This window comes from Herpailurus yagouaroundi, unplaced genomic scaffold, assembly GCF_014898765.1.
Source record: "Herpailurus yagouaroundi ecotype Mexico unplaced genomic scaffold, PumYag 159, whole genome shotgun sequence".
NCBI lineage: Eukaryota > Metazoa > Chordata > Mammalia > Carnivora > Felidae > Herpailurus > Herpailurus yagouaroundi.
Window position 1 is genome coordinate 63,283,511 of NW_024412400.1, and position 19,446 is coordinate 63,302,956.

General features: G+C 41.7%; 1 protein-coding gene across 2 annotated transcripts in view; it reads left to right on the top strand.

Annotated features, from left to right (window-relative positions):
• Positions 1 to 12,721: 12,721 nt before the first annotated feature.
• The window catches only part of SAMD7 (sterile alpha motif domain containing 7), a 27,459-nt gene continuing 20,734 nt past the window's right edge, over positions 12,722 to 19,446 (top strand). The window contains exons 1-2 of one of the 2 annotated variants that reach the window (XM_040480709.1): positions 12,722 to 12,972; positions 18,310 to 18,415. In XM_040480709.1, coding sequence (XP_040336643.1) covers positions 18,313 to 18,415 — 103 coding nt within the window. In that variant the 5' untranslated portion in view covers positions 12,722 to 12,972; positions 18,310 to 18,312. Of the gene's footprint in view, positions 12,973 to 18,309; positions 18,416 to 18,445; positions 19,080 to 19,446 lie in introns of those variants that run through there. The other variant, XM_040480710.1, reaches the window with a different exon arrangement.

Here is a 19,446-nt window from a genome sequence, read left to right on the forward strand (position 1 = left end):
CATGCTGGAACATTTCTCCCAAAGGCCAGTGCAGAACCACCCAACTTCTTTGGCATTTTGTAAGGTGGAGGTTCATCTTCCAAAGTTACATTTCATCATCTCCCTCTCTCTATTCCTTTGACAATTCAGAATGTGGCTAGCTCATCAATCTCACCAAAGAAAATGAAACGTGTGCAAAATAGAGAACTGTGCCAAAAGGCATGCCTGGAAGGTCATGAACCTGTAGAGAACTGTCCCAAAAGGCAGGTCTGGAAGGTCATGGACCTGAAGGAGTGCTCTCTGAAGGAAGGCAGCAACACAGGCAGCCTTGTCCTGAGTAAGGAGAGGGAAACTCCAGCTGCAGGTGCCCAGGTGGAAAGGCTGTTGCCATGGTTTCAGACAGGGGTAAAGGCAGCAACACCATTTTTGCACCAATAGATGGAAAAGATAAGAACTCTCTCTGGTTCATCTTATTGCGTCATTGGAAGGGTAACAGTAGATGAACAAAATAAAAACTAGCACCGGGAAAAGATGACTAATCTTTAGGAACAAAAGGGAAAAGTTATTTTTTTTTTTTTCTGTCGTACCTAAAGCATAAGTCATCACAAAATTACCTGATGCACTCGCAGTTGCTCATATCTACAGATGACTTCTCTCCCGGCTTCTCAGGCAGGTCCACTGATTGCCTCAGTTGTCTCCAGCAGGTCCACTGATTGCCTCAGTTGTCTCCAGCTGGGGGCTAAGAGGAGGAAGCCACGCCCCCTTAGGGAACCAGCCGCAGCTTGCTTTTGGCTTAATAACGTGTTTCATCGCACCCAATCAGAATAACCTAAATTTGCAGCATCAAGTATTGGCCCCTGCGCGCGCTTGCATCTGGTCAGCCTCAGTCCCTGTTACGCCAAGGGTGATTTTGTTTAGTTAAAAATTGGAGATATCTGATTATCAGTTTTTTGTGTGAATTTCTGCAGCACTTTTGACCGGAGATCTAAGAGAGGGACCCTACCAAATAAATGAAAACGCAACAGTACTTGGGTGAAATGGGGACTGACGTGTTTAAGTGTGTCAGTTGGCGGGAGAGCGGGGATGCATGGGAGGAGGCTGCGTGCGATGCCTCTGCCGAAGAGCAAGTCCGGGGCTGTTTTTCCTCGGCGCTTCCAGTACATTTTCAGGCATTTCGTCTTTCTTTTCTACAGACCTTGACTCAAAACCACAAGGTTCTTTAGGCCTTTGCTTTAGGCGATGGGTTTTTAGACCTCCAATCTGGGGGTGCCTGGTGGCTCAGTCAGCCGAGTGACTCTTGGTTTCAGCTCACCATCCCAGGGACACATGAGATGACTTCCGTGGGGCTCTGTGCTGACAGCGGGGAGCCTGCTTAGGATTCTCTCTTCCTCTCTCTTTCTGCCCCTCCCCAGCCTGTACTCTCTCACTCAAAATAAATAAACATTTTTTTTAAAGAATAAAACCTCCATGATTTAGCTTGATTCCCCTGGGGTTTGAACTCTAGTTCTTAGAACTACACCCAACCCCAGAAACATTATTTCCTTTTGTCATTATTAGCTTTTCCAGATACCATCCGTATGAGCATCTTTAAAATTACACTGTAGGGGGGCACCTGGGTGACTCATTTGGTTAAGCTTCCGACTTCGGCTCAGGTCATAATCTTGAGGTCTGTGGGTTCCAGCCGTGTGTCCAGCTTTGTGCTGACAGCTCAAAGCTTGGAGGCTGCCTCAGATTCTATGTCTCCCCTCTCTCTCTCTGCCCCCCTCCCCAGCTCACAGTCTCTCTCTCAAAAATAAACACTGAAAAAAATTTTTAAGTCGTAAAATTAATAATTTAATTTTTAAATTAAAAAAATTTTAATATGCAAATAAATAGCACTGAACTACCCTGTAAGACATGAAAAGTCAGCTGCTTGTATCTGCTTATATTGGAAATGTTTGATTTTTGTGTGTTTATATTACTTTATTTAATATTTTAATGGATTATACATTAATATATTTAAATTGTATTTAATATAATAATATGCTGTTATTAGTATCCAATGGAATATTTTTTGACTTTTAAAAATACCTGACATTTTGGGGGCAACTGGCTGGCCCATGGGTAGAGCATGTGACTCTCAGTTGTGAGTTCGAGCCTCACGTTGAGCGTAGATATTCCTTAAAATTGAATCTTAAAAAAAAAAAACTCGACATTATGAAATCAGGACTAAATTAGGACTGATCAGTACTGTACATATTGGTATATTATGAGATTTTATATAGATTGGTATATAATGACTAGGACTACAGAATGATATCAAGTATTGATTTGGTGACTTGAACAGCATAAATGGCATTGCTGCTCATGATGTGTGTTTCTTTTTTCTTTCTGTGATGATGAACAACTTTCAATAAAATTTGGTGCAGAAGAGAACATTTTTTTCTCAACTTAGTTGAATACCTGGAAAATTCAGTGTATTTCAAAAACCACACAAGAGAAAGCTTTATGTTTCATGTAAAGTGGAGTTCTAGTTCTAAGGTTTGCTAATTATAATTTATCTTCATGAATTCCCAGTGAAACACTTAAAAATTATGTGTGAGGTAATACAGTTCTTTGTTGAATGGAACTGTCCACACATTGCCGGATGTCCGCTATCCCCAGAAGCACTCATAAATCCCATAATATTCTCAAAACAACTGAACGGCCAAAAACTTTCAACGTGGCTCCACAAAGTCTCTGTGGAGATATCATTGTCCCCAGTGAGAATGCCTGGTCTAAGATCCCTGCTAGCTCTAAAATTTCATGGTTCTGTTTATATACTTTATTCCAAAACTTAATTTAATTATTTTTAATGTCTAGTGTGTACTTTTTTAAAAAATTTTTAATGTTTACTTGTTTTTGAGAGAGAGAGAGATAGTGAGCAGGGGAGGTGCAGGGAGAGAGGAAGACACAGAATCTGAAGCAGGCTCCAGGCTCTGAGCTGTCAGTACAGAACCCGATGTGGGACTTGAACTCATGGACTGCAAGATCATGACCTGAACTGAAGACAGGCGCCTAACCAGCTGAGCTACCCAAGCGCCCCTCATGTGTGCTTTTTCATTGAGGTTGGCAAAGATAGACTTATGTCTTACTCCTCTACAAAGACTTACACAAATTTATCCCTAATGTCTGGCACAATCCTTGATACACAGTGGGTGCTCAATAAATAGGTTTGAATGTATGAATACATGTGGGGAGGGTACTCAAGCGGTATGAAACCCGAGTCTTTCCCTGACATTCTAACTGGAAATGTCAGACATTGCTAATACATTCTAGTTGGAAAATGAAGAACGGCATGTGCCAACAAAATAATGTCAGTGAGAAATAATACTTCACGAAGGATGTACCTTATGGTAGAAGCCGTCAGTGCAATAAAGCAATAAGAGAAATTACTGAGGCACCCAGGGAAGGTTCTGTACAGTCTGTGGAATCGGAGCTGGTCCCTGAAGGGTTGAACTTGGGTGAGAAGGGACGAAGGCTTTCCAGAGAAGTGGAGAGGAAGCAGGACCGAGAGTCAAGAATGAGCAAGGTGTGGGTGAAGAGCCGGACAGTGAGGTCGCCTGGAAGCACAACTAGGTTCTCTCCTTCACGAGGTGTGGAAACATTGTGATAAGGTGTGCAGGGGCCAGACGTAGAAGGACTTTGAGCAGCAATCAGCGGACTCTTACTTAAAACGTTTCAAGGAGGGGCACCTGGGTGGCGCAGTCGGTTAAGCATCCGACTTCAGCCAGGTCACGATCTCGCGGTCCGTGAGTTCGAGCCCCGCGTTGGGCTCTGGGCTGATGGCTTGGAGCCTGGAGCCTGTTTCCGATTCTGTGTCTCCCTCTCTCTCTGCCCCTCCCCCGTTCATGCTCTGTCTCTCTCTGTCCCAAAAATAAATAAACGTTGAAAAAAAATTAAAAAAAAAATAAAATAAAAGGTTTCAAGGAAAGGCCAAAGTGATACACTATTTGGGGAACCCAAGCAAAATGTTGGGGGGTGGAAGGAAGGTGGACATTTCAGGGCAGAAGTGGTCTAAGCAGTGTTGTGCTGGGCCAGCTGAAAACACTTCACAAAAGCTGATTAAAAGAGTTTTAGGAATTTTGCAAGCTGGTTGTTAAACATAGCCACTGTTAAAAACTGAAATATGTAGACTCACGATTGATTCCATTATCTTAAAAATAAACGTAATACAAAGCCTATCACTTCTTAATCATTTTACATGTTTTACTATTTTCTATGTTTCTGAGGTTGTTGACATCTATTTACCAGAATGATGGAAACAACATACAACCACGTCCTGCTGTGTGTCTCTTGAGAGATGGTGGTGGCTTGAGATCTGTCATGTGGGAGTACAGATGCCACAGAAATCAAAATGTTATGAATCAGAGACATAGATTGTTTTGTTGATTGCGGACTTAAGAAGGTGGTAGAGAAAAGGTTAATAATCCAGATGTCCTGCCTCTAAGCCATTACTTCGAGAATAGCACAAAAAATTGAGGAATTAGCCTTCTAATATTTATACACTTTTTATAGAGGCAGAATTGACAAAATTATAAGATCTTTAAGTGTACAATGTGATGATTTGACATGCACACCTGTTGTGCAGGTATTCTCCCCATCGAGTTCCTTAATATATCCATCATTTCGCATATTTACCTTTTCTGGAGGTGGTGGTGAGAATATTGGAGTTCTACTCACTCAGCAAATGCCAACTATACAATACAGTGTTATTAACTATAGTTGCCATGTTTTACATTAGATACTCAGATCTTATTCATCTTAACTGAAAGCTTGTACCAAACTTTGACCAAACTCTCCCTATTTCTCTCATCTTCCAGCCCCTGGCAACTTTTCTACTTTCTGTTTCTGTGAGTTTGATCTTTTTTTCTTTTTCAATTCTACATCTAAGTGATACTATGCAGTAATAGGAGAGAGTCATATATCTTACAGGCGGCTAATATCCAGAATATACAAAGAACTCTTCCAACTTAACAGCAACAACAACAAAAAACACAAGCAACTTGATTGAAACTGGGGAAGGGAGGGGCACTGGGTGCCTCAGTCAGATAAGTGTCTGATTTCGGCTGAGGTCATGATTTCACAGTTCGTGAGCTCCAGTCCCGCATCAGGCTGTCTGCTGTCAGCAGAGTCCAGCACGGAGCCCAGTGCAGAGCCTGTTTCCGATCCTCTCTCTCTGCCCCTCCCCTGCGGGCGTGCTGTCTCCCTCTCTCTCAAAAATAAACATTTAAAAATATGGGCGAGAGGGGCGCCTGGGTGGCTCAGTCAGTTAAGCGTCCGACTTCAGCTCAGGTCACGATCTCGCGGTCCGCGAGTTCAAGCCCCGCGTCGGCTCTGGGCTGATGGCTCAGAGCCTGGAGCCTGCTTCCGATTCTGTGTTTCCCTCTCTCTCTGCCCCTCCCCCGTTCATGCTGTGTCTCTCTCTGTTTCAAAAATAAATAAACGTTAAAAAAAAGAATTTTTAAAATATGGGCGAGGGACTCGAACAGACATTTCTCCAGAGAAAACAAATGGCCATCAAACACATGAAAAAATCGTTCAACATCACTAATCGCAAGAGAAATGCAATCAAACTACAATCAGATACCACTTCACACCCAGTAGGATCACTATTGTAAAAAACACACACACCTCTTCACACACAAAACAGAAATAACAAGTATTGCATAGTCTTGAAGAGATATTTGCACACCCATTTTCATGGTAGCATTATTCATGATAGCCAAGGGGTAGAAGCAACCCAAATAGACAAATGAATTTGTTAACGTTTATTTATTTTTGAGAGACAGAGTGCGAGCGGGTGAGGGGCAGAGAGAGAGAGACATACAGAATCCAAAGCAGGCTCCAGGCAGGCTCCAGGCTCTGAGCACAAGCCTGATGTGAGTCTCGAACCCATAAACCGCAAGATCATGACCTGAGCCGAAGTCGGACGCTTAACTGGCTGAGCCACCCAGGTGCCCCTAATTTTTTTTTTTTTTTACATTTATTTATTTTTGAGAGACAGAGAGAGACAGCATGAGCAGGGGAGGGGCAGAGAGAGAGGGAGAGAGACACAGAATCAGAAGCAGGTTCCAGGCTCTGAGCTATTAGCACAGAGACCGATGCGGGGCTCCAACCCCCCAACCGTGAGATCATGACCTGAGCCGAAGTCAGACGCTTAACCGACTGAGCCATCCAGGTGCCCCGACAAATGAATTTTTTTTTAATATTTTATTTATTTTTTGGAGAGAGAGAATAAGCAAGGGAGGGGCAGAGAGGATTCAAAGCAGGCTCTGTGCCAACAGGCTGAGAGCACCTGGCCTGAGGTGGGGCTCGAACTCATGATTGGTAAGATCATGACCTGAGCCACCCAGGTGCCCCCAAATGAGTTTTTAAAAGATGGAAGGGGCGCCTGGGTGGCGCAGTCGGTTAAGCGTCCGACTTCAGCCAGGTCACGATCTCGCGGTCCGTGAGTTCGAGCCCCGCGTCAGGCTCTGGGCTGATGGCTCGGAGCCTGGAGCCTGTTTCTGATTCTGTGTCTCCCTCTCTCTCTGCCCCTCCCCCGTTCATGCTCTGTCTCTCTCTGTCCCCCCCAAAAAATAAAAAAAATAAACGTTGAAAAAAAAATTTAAAAGATGGTATATACATACAATGGGATTTAATTCAGCCTTAAAAAGGGAGGAAATTAAACTTGACGACATTATGCTAAGTGAAATAAGCCTGTCACAAAAGAACAAATACCGTACTGACTCCACTTATATGTGGTACCCAGAATAGTCAAAATCGTGGACACAGAAGTAGAAAGGAGGTTGCCAGGAAATGGGGAGAAGGGGCAGTTATTTAACGGGTACAGAGCTTCAGTTTTGCAAGATGAAAAGAGTTCTGGCAACTGGTTGCACTACAATGTGAATGAACTTGCTACTGAACTGTATGCTTAAAAATGGTTAAGATGAGGGGCGCCTGGGTGGCTCAGTTGGTTGAGTGTCCAGCTTTAGCTCAGGTCACGATCTCACAGTTTGTGGGTTCGAGCCCTACATCCATCGGGCTCTGTGCTGACAGCTCAGAACCTGGAGCCTGCTTTGGATTCTGTGTCTCCCTCTCTCTCTCCCCTTCCCCCACTCATGCTCTGTCTCTGTCTCTAAAAAATGAATAAAACCTTAAAAAAAATGTTTTAAAATGGTTAAGATGAGGGGCGGCTGGGTGGCTCCTCAGCTGAGGTTATGTTTTTGTGTTTTGTTGGTTCGCCCCCCCCCCCCCCCCCATTGGGCTCTGCGCTGATGGGCAGATCCTGCTTGGGATTCTCTCCCTGTCTCTGCCCCTCCCCTGCTCATACACACACACTCTCTCTCAAAATAAATAAAAACATTAAAAAATTTTTAAATTAAAAAAATGGTTAAGATGATAAACTTTACGTTATATGTATTTTACCACAATAAAAAAAAAGATACGTCATGCCATGTGGCACTCATATAAGGGTGATTCATTCTTTAGATACAAAATATGGACATCCAAGATTTCTTTGCAATAGGACGAGTCAGAGCACCAAGCTGGAGGAGTGAGGGAGCCTGGGGCCACTTCTGATTTCTCCAGTGCATGTGAAATGCAGTTTTTGCATTATTGTACCTTCTGAGGATTGGATCAAATGCTATTATTGCTTTCTTAAAAACTAGGTGTTTTAGGTATGAATAGGATAATATTTATAAAACTACAGAGATGCTTTACCAAAAAGAAGACATTAAGTAAAGAAAAAAAATACATCACTGGTGTTATTATGCTACTTCTGTAAACATTTTTACATTGTTAAAAAGAAATATGTCCATTTAACTAGTCAGGGCTAAATAACTATGAACGATAGGCTCTTTGTCCCAGCAAATAATATTTAGTTTCCAGAAACCAATCTTTAAAAGCCTGCTTTGTACAACTGTTGAAGTCTATCATTACAAGGATTTATTCTTGGCACTGAATCCTGGAGCTTTGGCTAATAGCAGTCAACTGAGGTAATTCTAGCTTAATTTTGCAAGTGTTCTAATGGCAGTAAAAATGTGTTACTCATGAATCATAGTGACACTCAGCAAAAGAATATTATTATTATTTAGAGAAATGCAAACAATTTTTTTGAGATCAAATTCCATTATAACTAATACCCATGTACCAACAATGCGTTCAATTCCAGAAGTTTTGTGACATGGCCAAGTAGTCTAGATCCAAATTCCCTGGAGGAGTTTTCAATCCTATAATCGTGGTGCCAAAGAAAAACAAATTGTTAGCAAAAACCAGTTTACAAGTGCAATTGTTTTAATGACCCTTCCAAATTAATTTTCCTGTTTGAAGATAAAATGTCACCTCTTTCTGTTTGCTAGTCTACTCTTTTTTTCTATGCCTTGCCAATTATTTTCTGTACTTAGTTTTTATGCTATATCTATAGTGAAGAGGGAGGAGCAGGGAATCATGTAGGAGAAACGAGTCTTTAACAAAAAGAGGGGAGGGGCATACATATGCTAGAAGCAAGAACCACGTCTTTGGCATACAGTTCTCCTGGTGCTTGGCTTTTTATGGCCATGAAAAAAGCATTATTGAAGATCAAATGACCTTTTTTTTAAAGCACACTGGCATGCAGAAAGTTTTTTAATAATATTTTTATTTTCAGCGTTCATGGCCTTCTAAATCTTAGTGATTATTTTTTGAAGGGGATATTAAGGAAATGTAAAAATTGATAAAATGAAGGAAAATGGAATTAAAACTAGTATCTGAAGAAATGAAAACCTCTGTTGATTATCTTACCTTACCGTTTCCAAATTGTTGTCCACTTATAAAAATACATAAGCAAGAATGGAATTGCCATTATAATAATAATATATTTCATAGTCTTCAATATTTGCACATTGGTGTAAAGTATGTTTTCTATTTCTAGCTCAGTTATTTGCATAAGCAAATACTTTTATTCATACAAGGCTTATACCAAATACAGTCTTAGGTTAATTTTTAAGCAACTAAATTATGAAGCATTAAAAAAATAGCACATAACAATTTCAGAAGAATTTATTTAATGCTATCATATTTTTTTAAGTTTATTTATTTTGTGAGAGAGAGAGAGAGAGAGAGACAGAGAGACAGAACACATGAGCAGGGGAAGGGCAGTGACAGAGGGAGAAACAAAATCCCAAGCAGGCTCCGTGCTGACAGCACTGAGCCCAACACAGGGCTAGAACTCGTGGACCGTGAGACCGTGACCTAAGTGGAGATCAAGAGTTGGATGATTAACCGACTGAGCTATCCAGGCACCCCAGTGCGACCATAGTTTCAATTAATGAATCACAATCTCATAAAGCTAGGGATCTCAATTTTTCACAATTTCCTTAGACCATGCAATAATCACCAGCTACATTCTGGGCAAGGAAAGGGAAGGACAGATAAAGAGAGAATATTTCCTATTCTTTCTCTGGAAGTCTTTGGTTTGCATGGAAAACATGTTTTTAGAAAACTTCTATTACATTCCACTTCTGTGCTCACATATACTATTACATATACCTTCCTTATCTTCCAGAAAAAGAGCTGTCATCGCTATAGAAGAAAACAATTTCAAGTGCATGGTGGATCAGAAGTGCATCAGTATCAAAACAAATTATATAAAACAGTTCTAAAGCAATCTTTATATTTCAGTGTATCCTTTCCACATTTAGAGAGAAGTCACTGATGGTCAGTCAGTAAGAACTTTAGTCATCAACAAAGTTTGAAAGCTAACATCATTTTTTAAAAAATAGATGGCGATAATACAAACATGTGATGATATAAAGGCAGCAGCCACTTTTTAAGGTGGCTCAGAGGCAGAGCCATGAGGTTTGTGGAGGGGGAGACCTCCCATCATCAGAGCCTGGGGCGACTGGTTTTGAGTTCCACACTGCCTTTTCCCCCCTGCTTTGTTGAGACGTTTGTCCTTAAAACTAGAGTTTGTGGAGAGAGAATGGATGGCCTAATTCCAGATCATCCCCATTGGTTAGCATATCAAGAGGGAGCACTGGGGACCGCAAGCACAGTTGCACCTGAGGGAAGTCCCAACAAGTAAGGAAGAAGGTGGCCTACACTTTGATTCCAGGGACCTGAGTTAGCTTTCGTGAGTCACCCTGAGTGGTGTGGAAGGGAAGACCTAGAAGTGCCTGCCTCCCCTCAGTTGATATAAAAGTAGCAGAGACTCTGGGAAGCTTGCTGGAGTGGGTCACCAATCCCAGGGCAAAGATAACTCTGTGGTCAAGCAAGGGCTTACAGGGAGGACCACCTAAGCCAGAGGATGAACTGCCAAACCTCAGAGGCTCTGCTGTGTCAGATGCTGAGTCAGCAGGTAGGGCCTCCTGGCGAGCCCTAGGATGTCTGCATGGGAAGCTAGCTGGAGAGTCAGAGGGCAGGACCTGGTCCGTTGACACTCTCTGGGATCCCTTCCCCCACTAGGACACTGCCCACACCCAGCTCATGCGCCATCTCAAGGAAGAAAGGGAGATGGAGAAAAGATCCAAAGGAGACAATTTAGTCTTGGAAGGGACTAAATTCCCCAAGAAACACTGTCTCTTTACATTGTTGGGTAGCTTTGAATTTACCAGATTGGACTAAACATAGTGTCTCACCTCTTATTGAGAGAACAGGACTTTTGAAAGAGACTAGACCAACTGCAAGGAAACAACGAGGCTTTTCTTCACCCTGGGCATGCAAATTTACAATACTTGTGAACGCTTCACAAATAACTTCCAAGAACATTGCTGGTCTTACCCTCACCTGTTCCTCTCTGCCTGTGGAACTTCTTCCAGCCATTCCTCAAATAGCTGGGCCCTGCCAGTACTCCTTTTCCCTCTCCTTTGCTTTCAGAGAACCTGCTCCTGGTGTGGCTGATGATACCAGAAGTTGCTACCTGTTCTCTCCCCCTTCCCATCAGGCCCCAGACTCTCCAGAAGCCACTGTTTCTCCTCCTCACCACATTCCACCTGTCAGACCTCCTCATCTTTCTTCCTTCCTTAACATAGCAGGAGCTGGTGTTAGGAGTAAATGGAGTAACAGCTGCTAGTGCGGTACAGGCACGCATCCAGGGGAAACCGGGTCATTCGTGAACCCTCCTGGGACTCTGATCATATTTCCAGAGAACAGGACTATAAACGGTAGCTCTATATTGGAACACATACTGCTGTTACCCTGTTAGATGGATGTTTATGGGCTGGCCAGGAACTGAATTCTCCTTTAGGATGTTGCTTGTAGCAAAGCAGTGTTTAGTGATATTTCGGCAAGCCAGGCTTTTCTAATTTGAGGCCTATCAGAGTGATGAAAATCTATATGCATTTATTATTTATTGGCAGAGACTTCAATATACACATACAATACAAAGAGACAGACAGTTTAGTAAAGAAATCAAGGCAAAAGGAAAATAGCATTAGGAAAACTGAGATGAAACCATAGAATATTTGTAGTTTTAAAATGCATGCCTAGGGCGCCTGGGTGGCGCAGTCGGTTAAGCGTCCGACTTCAGCCAGGTCACGATCTCGCGGTCCGTGAGTTCGAGCCCCGCGTCAGGCTCTGGGCCGATGGCTCAGAACCTGGAACCTGTTTCCGATTCTGTGTCTCCCTCTCTCTCTGCCCCTCCCCCGTTCATGCTCTGTCTCTCTCTGTCCCAAAAATAAATAAACGTTGAAAAAAAAATTTTTTTTTAAAAATAAAATGCATGCCTAAAGGCAGGCCATAAATTTGGCCCTGAGCTTCCTACTAGCCAGTGCAAAGCAATTCACTAGTTATGTGATTCCTGAGATTTTGTTTTCACTGGATTTCTCAGGGAAAAGTCCAATTATTCCTAGCGCTGCAGGCTGAGAAAAATTTTGCCCATAGCTTTTCAACAGAGGACTCCATATGATGTAATTATCTAACAAAATAATTAGCAATTGGTGGAAACTATCCAAATACTTTGTCTACACGTTGCCTTCATGTCTCAGAAAAGCTCTATGAGACTCTGAGAAGAGGTAACTGAGGCTCAGAGAAGTTCAATAACTTGGCCAGGTTGTAGAGGTCACACACAGCGGGCCTGGGACTTGACGGGGCCTGTTAGCCATTAAATCCCTGCTGCTGACCACTGTTTCATGAAAAATAACCCCAGAGTGAAATCAATACTTCCCATATGGTATTTTTTTAACGACCTCAATAGCTAACAATAAAAATGTGTGTCGACAAAGAAGAAAGTTATCTTCAGAGGAGAAGCCTAAAGAATTACTTGTAACACAACTTTAGTTTTTTGTATTGAGTTCTTATTTTGCACTTTCCATTAGCAAATTACTAGGAATACAAATGATTGAGGTTCTTTTTCAAGGCTACAAATGTTTCACTAGTAAATAAAACATCACATCTTCAGAATTCCATGTTTTCTCTTTTATATAATTCGCAGTTCTCACACAGACCATGAAGGGCTTTCCCCCTGTCAATTCTAGAAGCTTCTTCCTTAAACAGACTGCCATCTTTTGTTTAATTTTGCAGCTCTGTGAAAAATAACTTAGTTTTTTTCCCCTACTTTCAAAGGAATCTTCCCACTCAAAACCTGTTGGAAATATGAAATAGGTCATATTCCCATCAAAGAAAGCTTATCATTCTCCTAGTATTTTCCTTTTGTGTCAGCTTGAAGAGCGGCATTAAGTGAATGCCCACAAAGCATCTTAGAGGCTAAGGAAGGATTAAACTAAAGGCTAAACTCTGAGACAGGTTTATATACACTGCAGTGCACTTTCCTAGGGCTTAGCGTCTTTTCGCCTATCTGTAGAGGATATCAGAGGGCAACGTTTCTGCCATGAAATAGGACTAATCAACTTAGTTGAATTCGTATTTAAGGCAAGGTGAATTAATTAAGACGGTTTCTGAAACAGTCGTCAGATGTGCTTTTAAATCTGCATCCAAAGGAGCTTCCGCAATTGAAAGAAAATCTTTGGATGGTTCTTCCACAAGCAATGTCAAAACCAGGAAGACTTCAGAGAGGATGTAAGTATATATATCTACCCTTAATGAGTCCAAACTCAGGCTAGTTACTTTTAATAAAATGTTTGCACATATAAAATAAATGGACACTTTCATCTTAAAAGGAATGCGTGTCTACATGGATCGAGTGCACAATGGAGAAGTAAGGAAATCATCTTGTATAAATACCATCAACACCATTCCTGCCAAAGTCGCTGGGTACATTATAAAAATAAAACACATTAGACTTTGGAAAAATGAATTTTTATAAAGAAAGGCTTAGATTTATCTACAAATTTGGTTGGCTCCCTTATTGCTAACAACATGTTAGCTAATAAATTCTTATTTGGCTGAAACTACTGAAGCGTTGCTAATGATACACTGCTCATGTCAAATAAATAAATAAATACTATCTGTCACACCTTAATTGTATTTTAAGTAAAAGGAAAGGGAAATTTATTTAAAATAAAGTCGGCTCAAAGTTGTATATAAATTTATCAAATGTTTTCTTATCTTCAAATAGATTAAGTACCTGCCTCTGTGTGTTGCTCCTATACATTTACTATGCGTTATTCTTCTAATGGCCTTTTGTTACTGCAGATAACTATATTCCAAAAAGAATTACGATGTGCGGACTATGAAATGTCAGAGTAGAAACTTTGAGAAAAAAACATTGAGGAGCAGTCAATGATAATCATGAAAAAAACCCTATGTTAACTATTTCTTAACTCATTCTTTCTAACAATCTCACTAAAATATCTAAAATTCAGTTCAGTTATACGGGTACTACTAGATGTCACTTTGACCTACGTACAAATTTATATACAATGGGTTTTGCCTCACGATCATTTGGAGAAAGTGAACGTAATTTATTCAAATTATAGCAGTGCATAAGTTATATTGAATTCAAGTAGTGAAGATATTACATAATCTCTACTTGCTTAATGATGAAAAGGTTTAGTCTTTTTCATTACAGTATTTGCAAATGTGTCTAGAACTTTACATCTCAAGGAAGCATAGGTGGCTCTAATGACAACGAGCTTCCAGAATGAAAAGAAGTGAGAGGTGAGGGAAGCATGCACACCCCATATGCCTTCACCGACACTTTCCAGGGGTCGCATTGTGACGCAATGCATTTAGAACAGTGCTTTAATAAAGTATATGCCTTTAGGAAAAGTGAAATATATTTCAGGGCCACTGCCAAGTGCTTCGGTACTAACTGCCTTTGTGGACAGTGATGCTTACTACTACAGTGATACCTCATTTCATTTATATTGTGCTTGTGTATGCTTATTGTTATTTAAAACAAAAATTAAGTCTAGCTGACCTCCAAAGTGGGCTGTTAGTGACACAACTCAAGCCAGTAGAAAAGAAGCCTCTAAGTTCCTTCCCTATCCTCGGCAAGGCTGGGGAGGGGCGGGAATATGCAGAGACCCAGAGTCAAAGTCCTCTTGAGGAGAGGCTCAGAGCAGAGTCAGGAAGAGGGTACAGAGGCCCTCTGCAAAACTAGGTGGGAGGAATGTTTTGCAATTATTGGGGGACCAACTGAGAGAAGGTCAAGGAAAAGAACAAGAAGCCTGGGCTTGAAATGTCAAAATTCCCCCAAGGGGATGTTTCACAATGGAGAACTTTAATGTTCAATTTGAAATTGTTTTTGACACTGCCCCCTCCCTCCCAATCTGATTGGCCAATTCTCAGTCAAGTTGGCTACACAACACGTTTGCCTTGTGTGAGTGCTTTTTTTGTGGATATTGAGGGAAATGGATGGCATTCGGAGTCAAAGTAGAGCAGAGAGGAAGGAACAGCTGCAGGAGGTGGGCTGTCGGCCAGACTGGGAACCCCGCAAGAGCAAAAAGTCAGTGCCTGACCACCCATGAGGATGAAATCTTTGAGGAAGAGGTGGGGTGGGGCTGATGGAGACATCAGCCACTCAGATTTTTTTTTTCAATATATGAAATTTATTGTCAAACTGGTTTCCATACAACACCCAGTGCTCATCCCAAAAGGTGCCCTCCTCAATACCCATCACCCACCCTCCCCTCCTTCCCACCCCCCATCAACCCTCAGTTTGTTCTCAGTTTTTAAGAGTCTCTTATGCTTTGGCTCTCTCCCACTCTAACCTCTTTTTTTTTTTCCTTCCCCTCCCCCATGGGTTTCTGTTAAGTTTCTCAGGACCCACGTAAGCAGCCACTCAGATTTTAAGGAGCAATGTCTTTTGTCTTTCTTTCTGTTATAAATGGCCATGATGCACATTTGGGGTAAAGATGTTTTAAATGTAACTATTTCTTCCACTTGAAATAGGGCTTGGATAATTTTAGAATCACCTTGTAATCTCAGGAAACTATGTATTTGGAATATCAGTACAATTATTTACATTTCACAAACTGTTTTATGTAATTATTTTCTAAGCTTTTTATTATTGGATATAAAAATAAACTTTTCACACTTCTAACTATAACTGTGAAATTAGCATGATCTCTCTTCTCACCGTGAATTTTTCTGCTAGGGGTATTGATAATGAAATACTTTTGGACAATTTATTGGTCTTCCTACTTTTTTTAATGTTTTTATTTATTTTTGAGAGAGAGAGGGAGAGAGAAAGAATGCAAGTGGGGGAGGGGTAGAGAGAGAGAGGGGCACAGAGAATCCAGAGCAGGCCCTGTGCTGAGAGCAGACAGCCGGATGTGGGGCTCGAACTCACCAACTGGGAGATCATGACCTAAGCCGGAGGTGGCCACTGAACTATTTTTTTTTAATGGTCAGGCACCCCAGCCTTCCTATTTTTTTAAAAAAATTTCCTATTTATTATTTTTCTAAACTGAAAATGTATTTAAGGAAGTGTGAATTATGCTTTAGCACTAACATGCTTTTCAGAACCCAGATTAATATAGGACACCTAGAATAGCGAATGTGTGAAGCTACTAAGGATTGTTTTATACCTTAAATAAAAGATCTCTGTAAATATCTCCCACTAGTTTTCATTTAAGAATTTATATTTTTTTCTCAAGATTGTAGAAACATTTAATTCTACTGATCTACTCTTAGAATGTAAAAACTGTATTTGTAAAAACTTACAAATACAGAAGTTATTTAAAAACTAATTTATTTCAATGAGTACAATCCCAGAAGTCATGCATCATAATGCAACACAACAAATATTCCATATGTAATTGCTCAAATTCAGGCTTGGCCAAACTCAGATTGCACCGACTTTAATAAATGGTCACAGTATAGCCAATGAGAGACTGAAATGGAATCAAACTGACACCTGGCTACTATGCACCAGGCAAGCATTCAGTGAAAATCTGCTGATTTGGCAAGGGCTTTAGTTCATGAACTTCATGTCTTACTACTACTGCCCTAATCAGTTGAGACAGAATTAGCACTACCTAAATCGTCTGTGTGCTGCCTGGAGGGGTTTGTTGAGGGTAAGAGTCTGAAGATAGAGATTAAGGAATCCTCATCCTCCTAAAGTGCTGGCCATCCAGGATTAGAGCTCTGGGTCAGAGAAATCCACGCTGAATGCAAACCTAAGCACCGTTACACTCCGCACTTGGGATTACCAGACTCACTGCGTTTAAAATGGATATCCCCGTCTGCATTTTGACTCAAGAGCATTTCGTCTGCCGTGCCAAAGTGACCTTGGTTCACTTCATTTGTCTAGATGTTTCTAAAATAAGAGGATACCCTGAAAATGTAAAAGTTGATATTTAAAGACTCATGGGTTGATCCTATGACTCCCCAAATGGTGAGATTATAGACACCTAGATTTGGAGCCCAAGCATCTACCTTGCTGATGAAGGGAAAGATCTGGCCAACCCCAGAACGTTTCCTTGGAAGTCTCCTGATAGTATTTGCTTTGAAATATAATTTGATTTAGAGCCGGGAAACCGTTCTGTGTGACTATAGTGGTAGATGCATGGCATTCTACGTTTCTCAAAACCCATAGAGGGTACCACGCTAAAAGTAGGCACAGAGGAAAACTGTGCACTTTGGATGATAGTGACATGTAGGTATAGGTTTACTGATGTGCCACATTCACAAATGTACCACTCTGGTGCCAGACATTGATAGTGAGGAAGGCTATGCGTGTGGGGCAGAGGGAGATATATGGGAGCTCTTTGTACTATCTACTCAATTTTGCTGTGAACCTAAAACTGCTCTAAAAATAAAGTCTATTAAAAAATAGACTGCATAAAAATTTGGCACATTCAAAATATAAAAACAGAACACAAAAAGGGTATCTTGGTCCATTCAGAATACTATAGTCTGGGTGGCCTATAAATGCAGAAATCTATTTCTTGCAATTCTGGAGGCAGAGAGTCCAAGGTGAAGGCGCCAGCAGGTTCGGCAGATGCAGTCTGCGAACCAGATACGGTCCAGTGAGGACCTGCTTCCTGGTTCACAAATGACCACTTTCTTGCTGTGCCCTCACATGTCAGAAGGGGTGAGGGAGCTCGCTGGTAACTCTTTTCTTTCTTTCTGTCTTTTTTTCTTTTTTTTTCTTTCTAAACTTTATGTATTTTGAGAAAGAGAGAAGGGGAGGGGCAGAGAGAGAGAGGGAGAGAGACAGAGAATCCCACGTGGGCTCCGCACCATCAGCACAGAGCCCAACATGGGGCTCAAACCCACGAACCGTGAGTTCATGACCTGAGCCGAAACTAGGCACCCCTCTCTAGTGTCTCTTTTCTAAGGACACTAATCCCATTCGTGAGGGGGTAGACCCCCTCGTGATGTAACCACTTCCCCAAATATTTACCTCCTAATACCATCATATTGGGTATTCAACATATGAATGGGAGGAGGCATAAAAATCCAGGGTATAGCACCAGGCAATTAAACTTATAGAAGAAAATTTGGGCACCAATAGATATGATGGTGGTAAGTTAAAAAGCACTCGCTTACAAGTATAAGGATGAAAGGAAACTAGGGAAGCCAAGTGGAGCCCAAAACCGTAACACTGAGATGTGGCAGATGTCACTGACTCATCTTTCCTGGGGACCTTCATGGCGTACATAGAGATACTTCTCTAGACCTCGGAAATAAGCTTACATTTTAGGTGCAAACTTGGAGGATTGATTAAAAAATAATAAACTACTATATCAGATGTGTAACAAAATTTTATAGATCACATTCAATCTCCTTGGCATTACAAAAAGAAAAAAAAAACCACACCCAAAAACCATAGGATCCAGAACAGTTATGTTACCAAGAAGAGTTTTAAGCAGATTTAAATTAGATCAGACTTGTCTTTGATGCTCCATTTCTTCATCTCTGTTAACCTGATAGCCTTGAGTTCCCTGCTTACTTCACTAAACGCGTGACTAACAGTAAAAAAACAATCCTGCTGTGTTGTTGCAGACAATGGACCCTACAGAACCTCGTAAATGTATCCCTCTGTCTGGTGAACCTGGTACTCCGGAAGAAAGGCATTTGTGCCAGCTCTCTACTGGAATGACATTAGAAGGTAATCACCTTGCCTCAACAGCCCCAGACACTGTTGCTGCCAGTGGGGCAGAGGGAGATATATGGGAGCTCCCCGTGGCCCCCTTCCAAGTTCATCTTCAACCATGGGGAAGTCCTTCCCCATCTCAAGCACCTGCCCCTCTCAACTTCTTGGTCTGAAGGCTCCCTCCCACACCACAGGAGTTCCTTGCATCTAGAGGAGGCATAATCCAGGGGCTGTTTACCCGTCTCTTTGTTTTTCATTGGGACAAATCCTGAGGTGTGTTCCACAAGATGTCTTAGCAGCGTTGATCCCCAGTTGCCCAGAGTAGTAATCCACACATTAACTCTCCCTTTATCAGCTTTTCCCTTCCTGATTTCACTTCCCCACTCCCCCTTGTGAGCTCCTTGGGACCACTATCTGCATTCAAGTCCTTGTCTTAAGGCCTTCTTAGGGGGAATGCCAGAATAAGACAGCCTCATCTGTTTTTGGTGACTAATTTTTATGGCATTTCCCTCAGGTGATGTGTGCGAGGAAGAGGGGTGGTCCAACATCTAGGCAATCCTTGCTCTGGAGGGATTCTGCACCTCTCCCTTTCTTCCTACTTTTTCTTCCTCCTTCCTCCTGAATCGTCTCCAGCATCACATAAAATGCAAGATAAACATTATATTTTATAATTTTAAAGGTGCTATCTCGGGGCGCCTGGGTGGCACAGTCGGTTAAGTGTCCGACTTCAGCCGGGTCACGATCTCGCGGTCCGTGAGTTCGAGCCCCGCGTCGGGCTCTGGGCTGATGGCTCAGAGCCTGGAGCCTGCTTCTGATTCTGTGTCTCCCTCTCTCTCTGCCCCTCCCCCGTTCATGCTCTGTCTCTCTCTGTCACAAAAATAAATAAACGTTGAAAAAAAATTAAAAAAAATAAAGTAATCGTTGAAAATTACTGTCCATTTATGATTTTTTAAAGAAGTTGTTAGCAAATTGAAAATTGAGAATTTTTAGAAATAAAAATTGGGGGCGCCTGGGTGGCGCAGTCGGTTAAGCGTCCGACTTCAGCC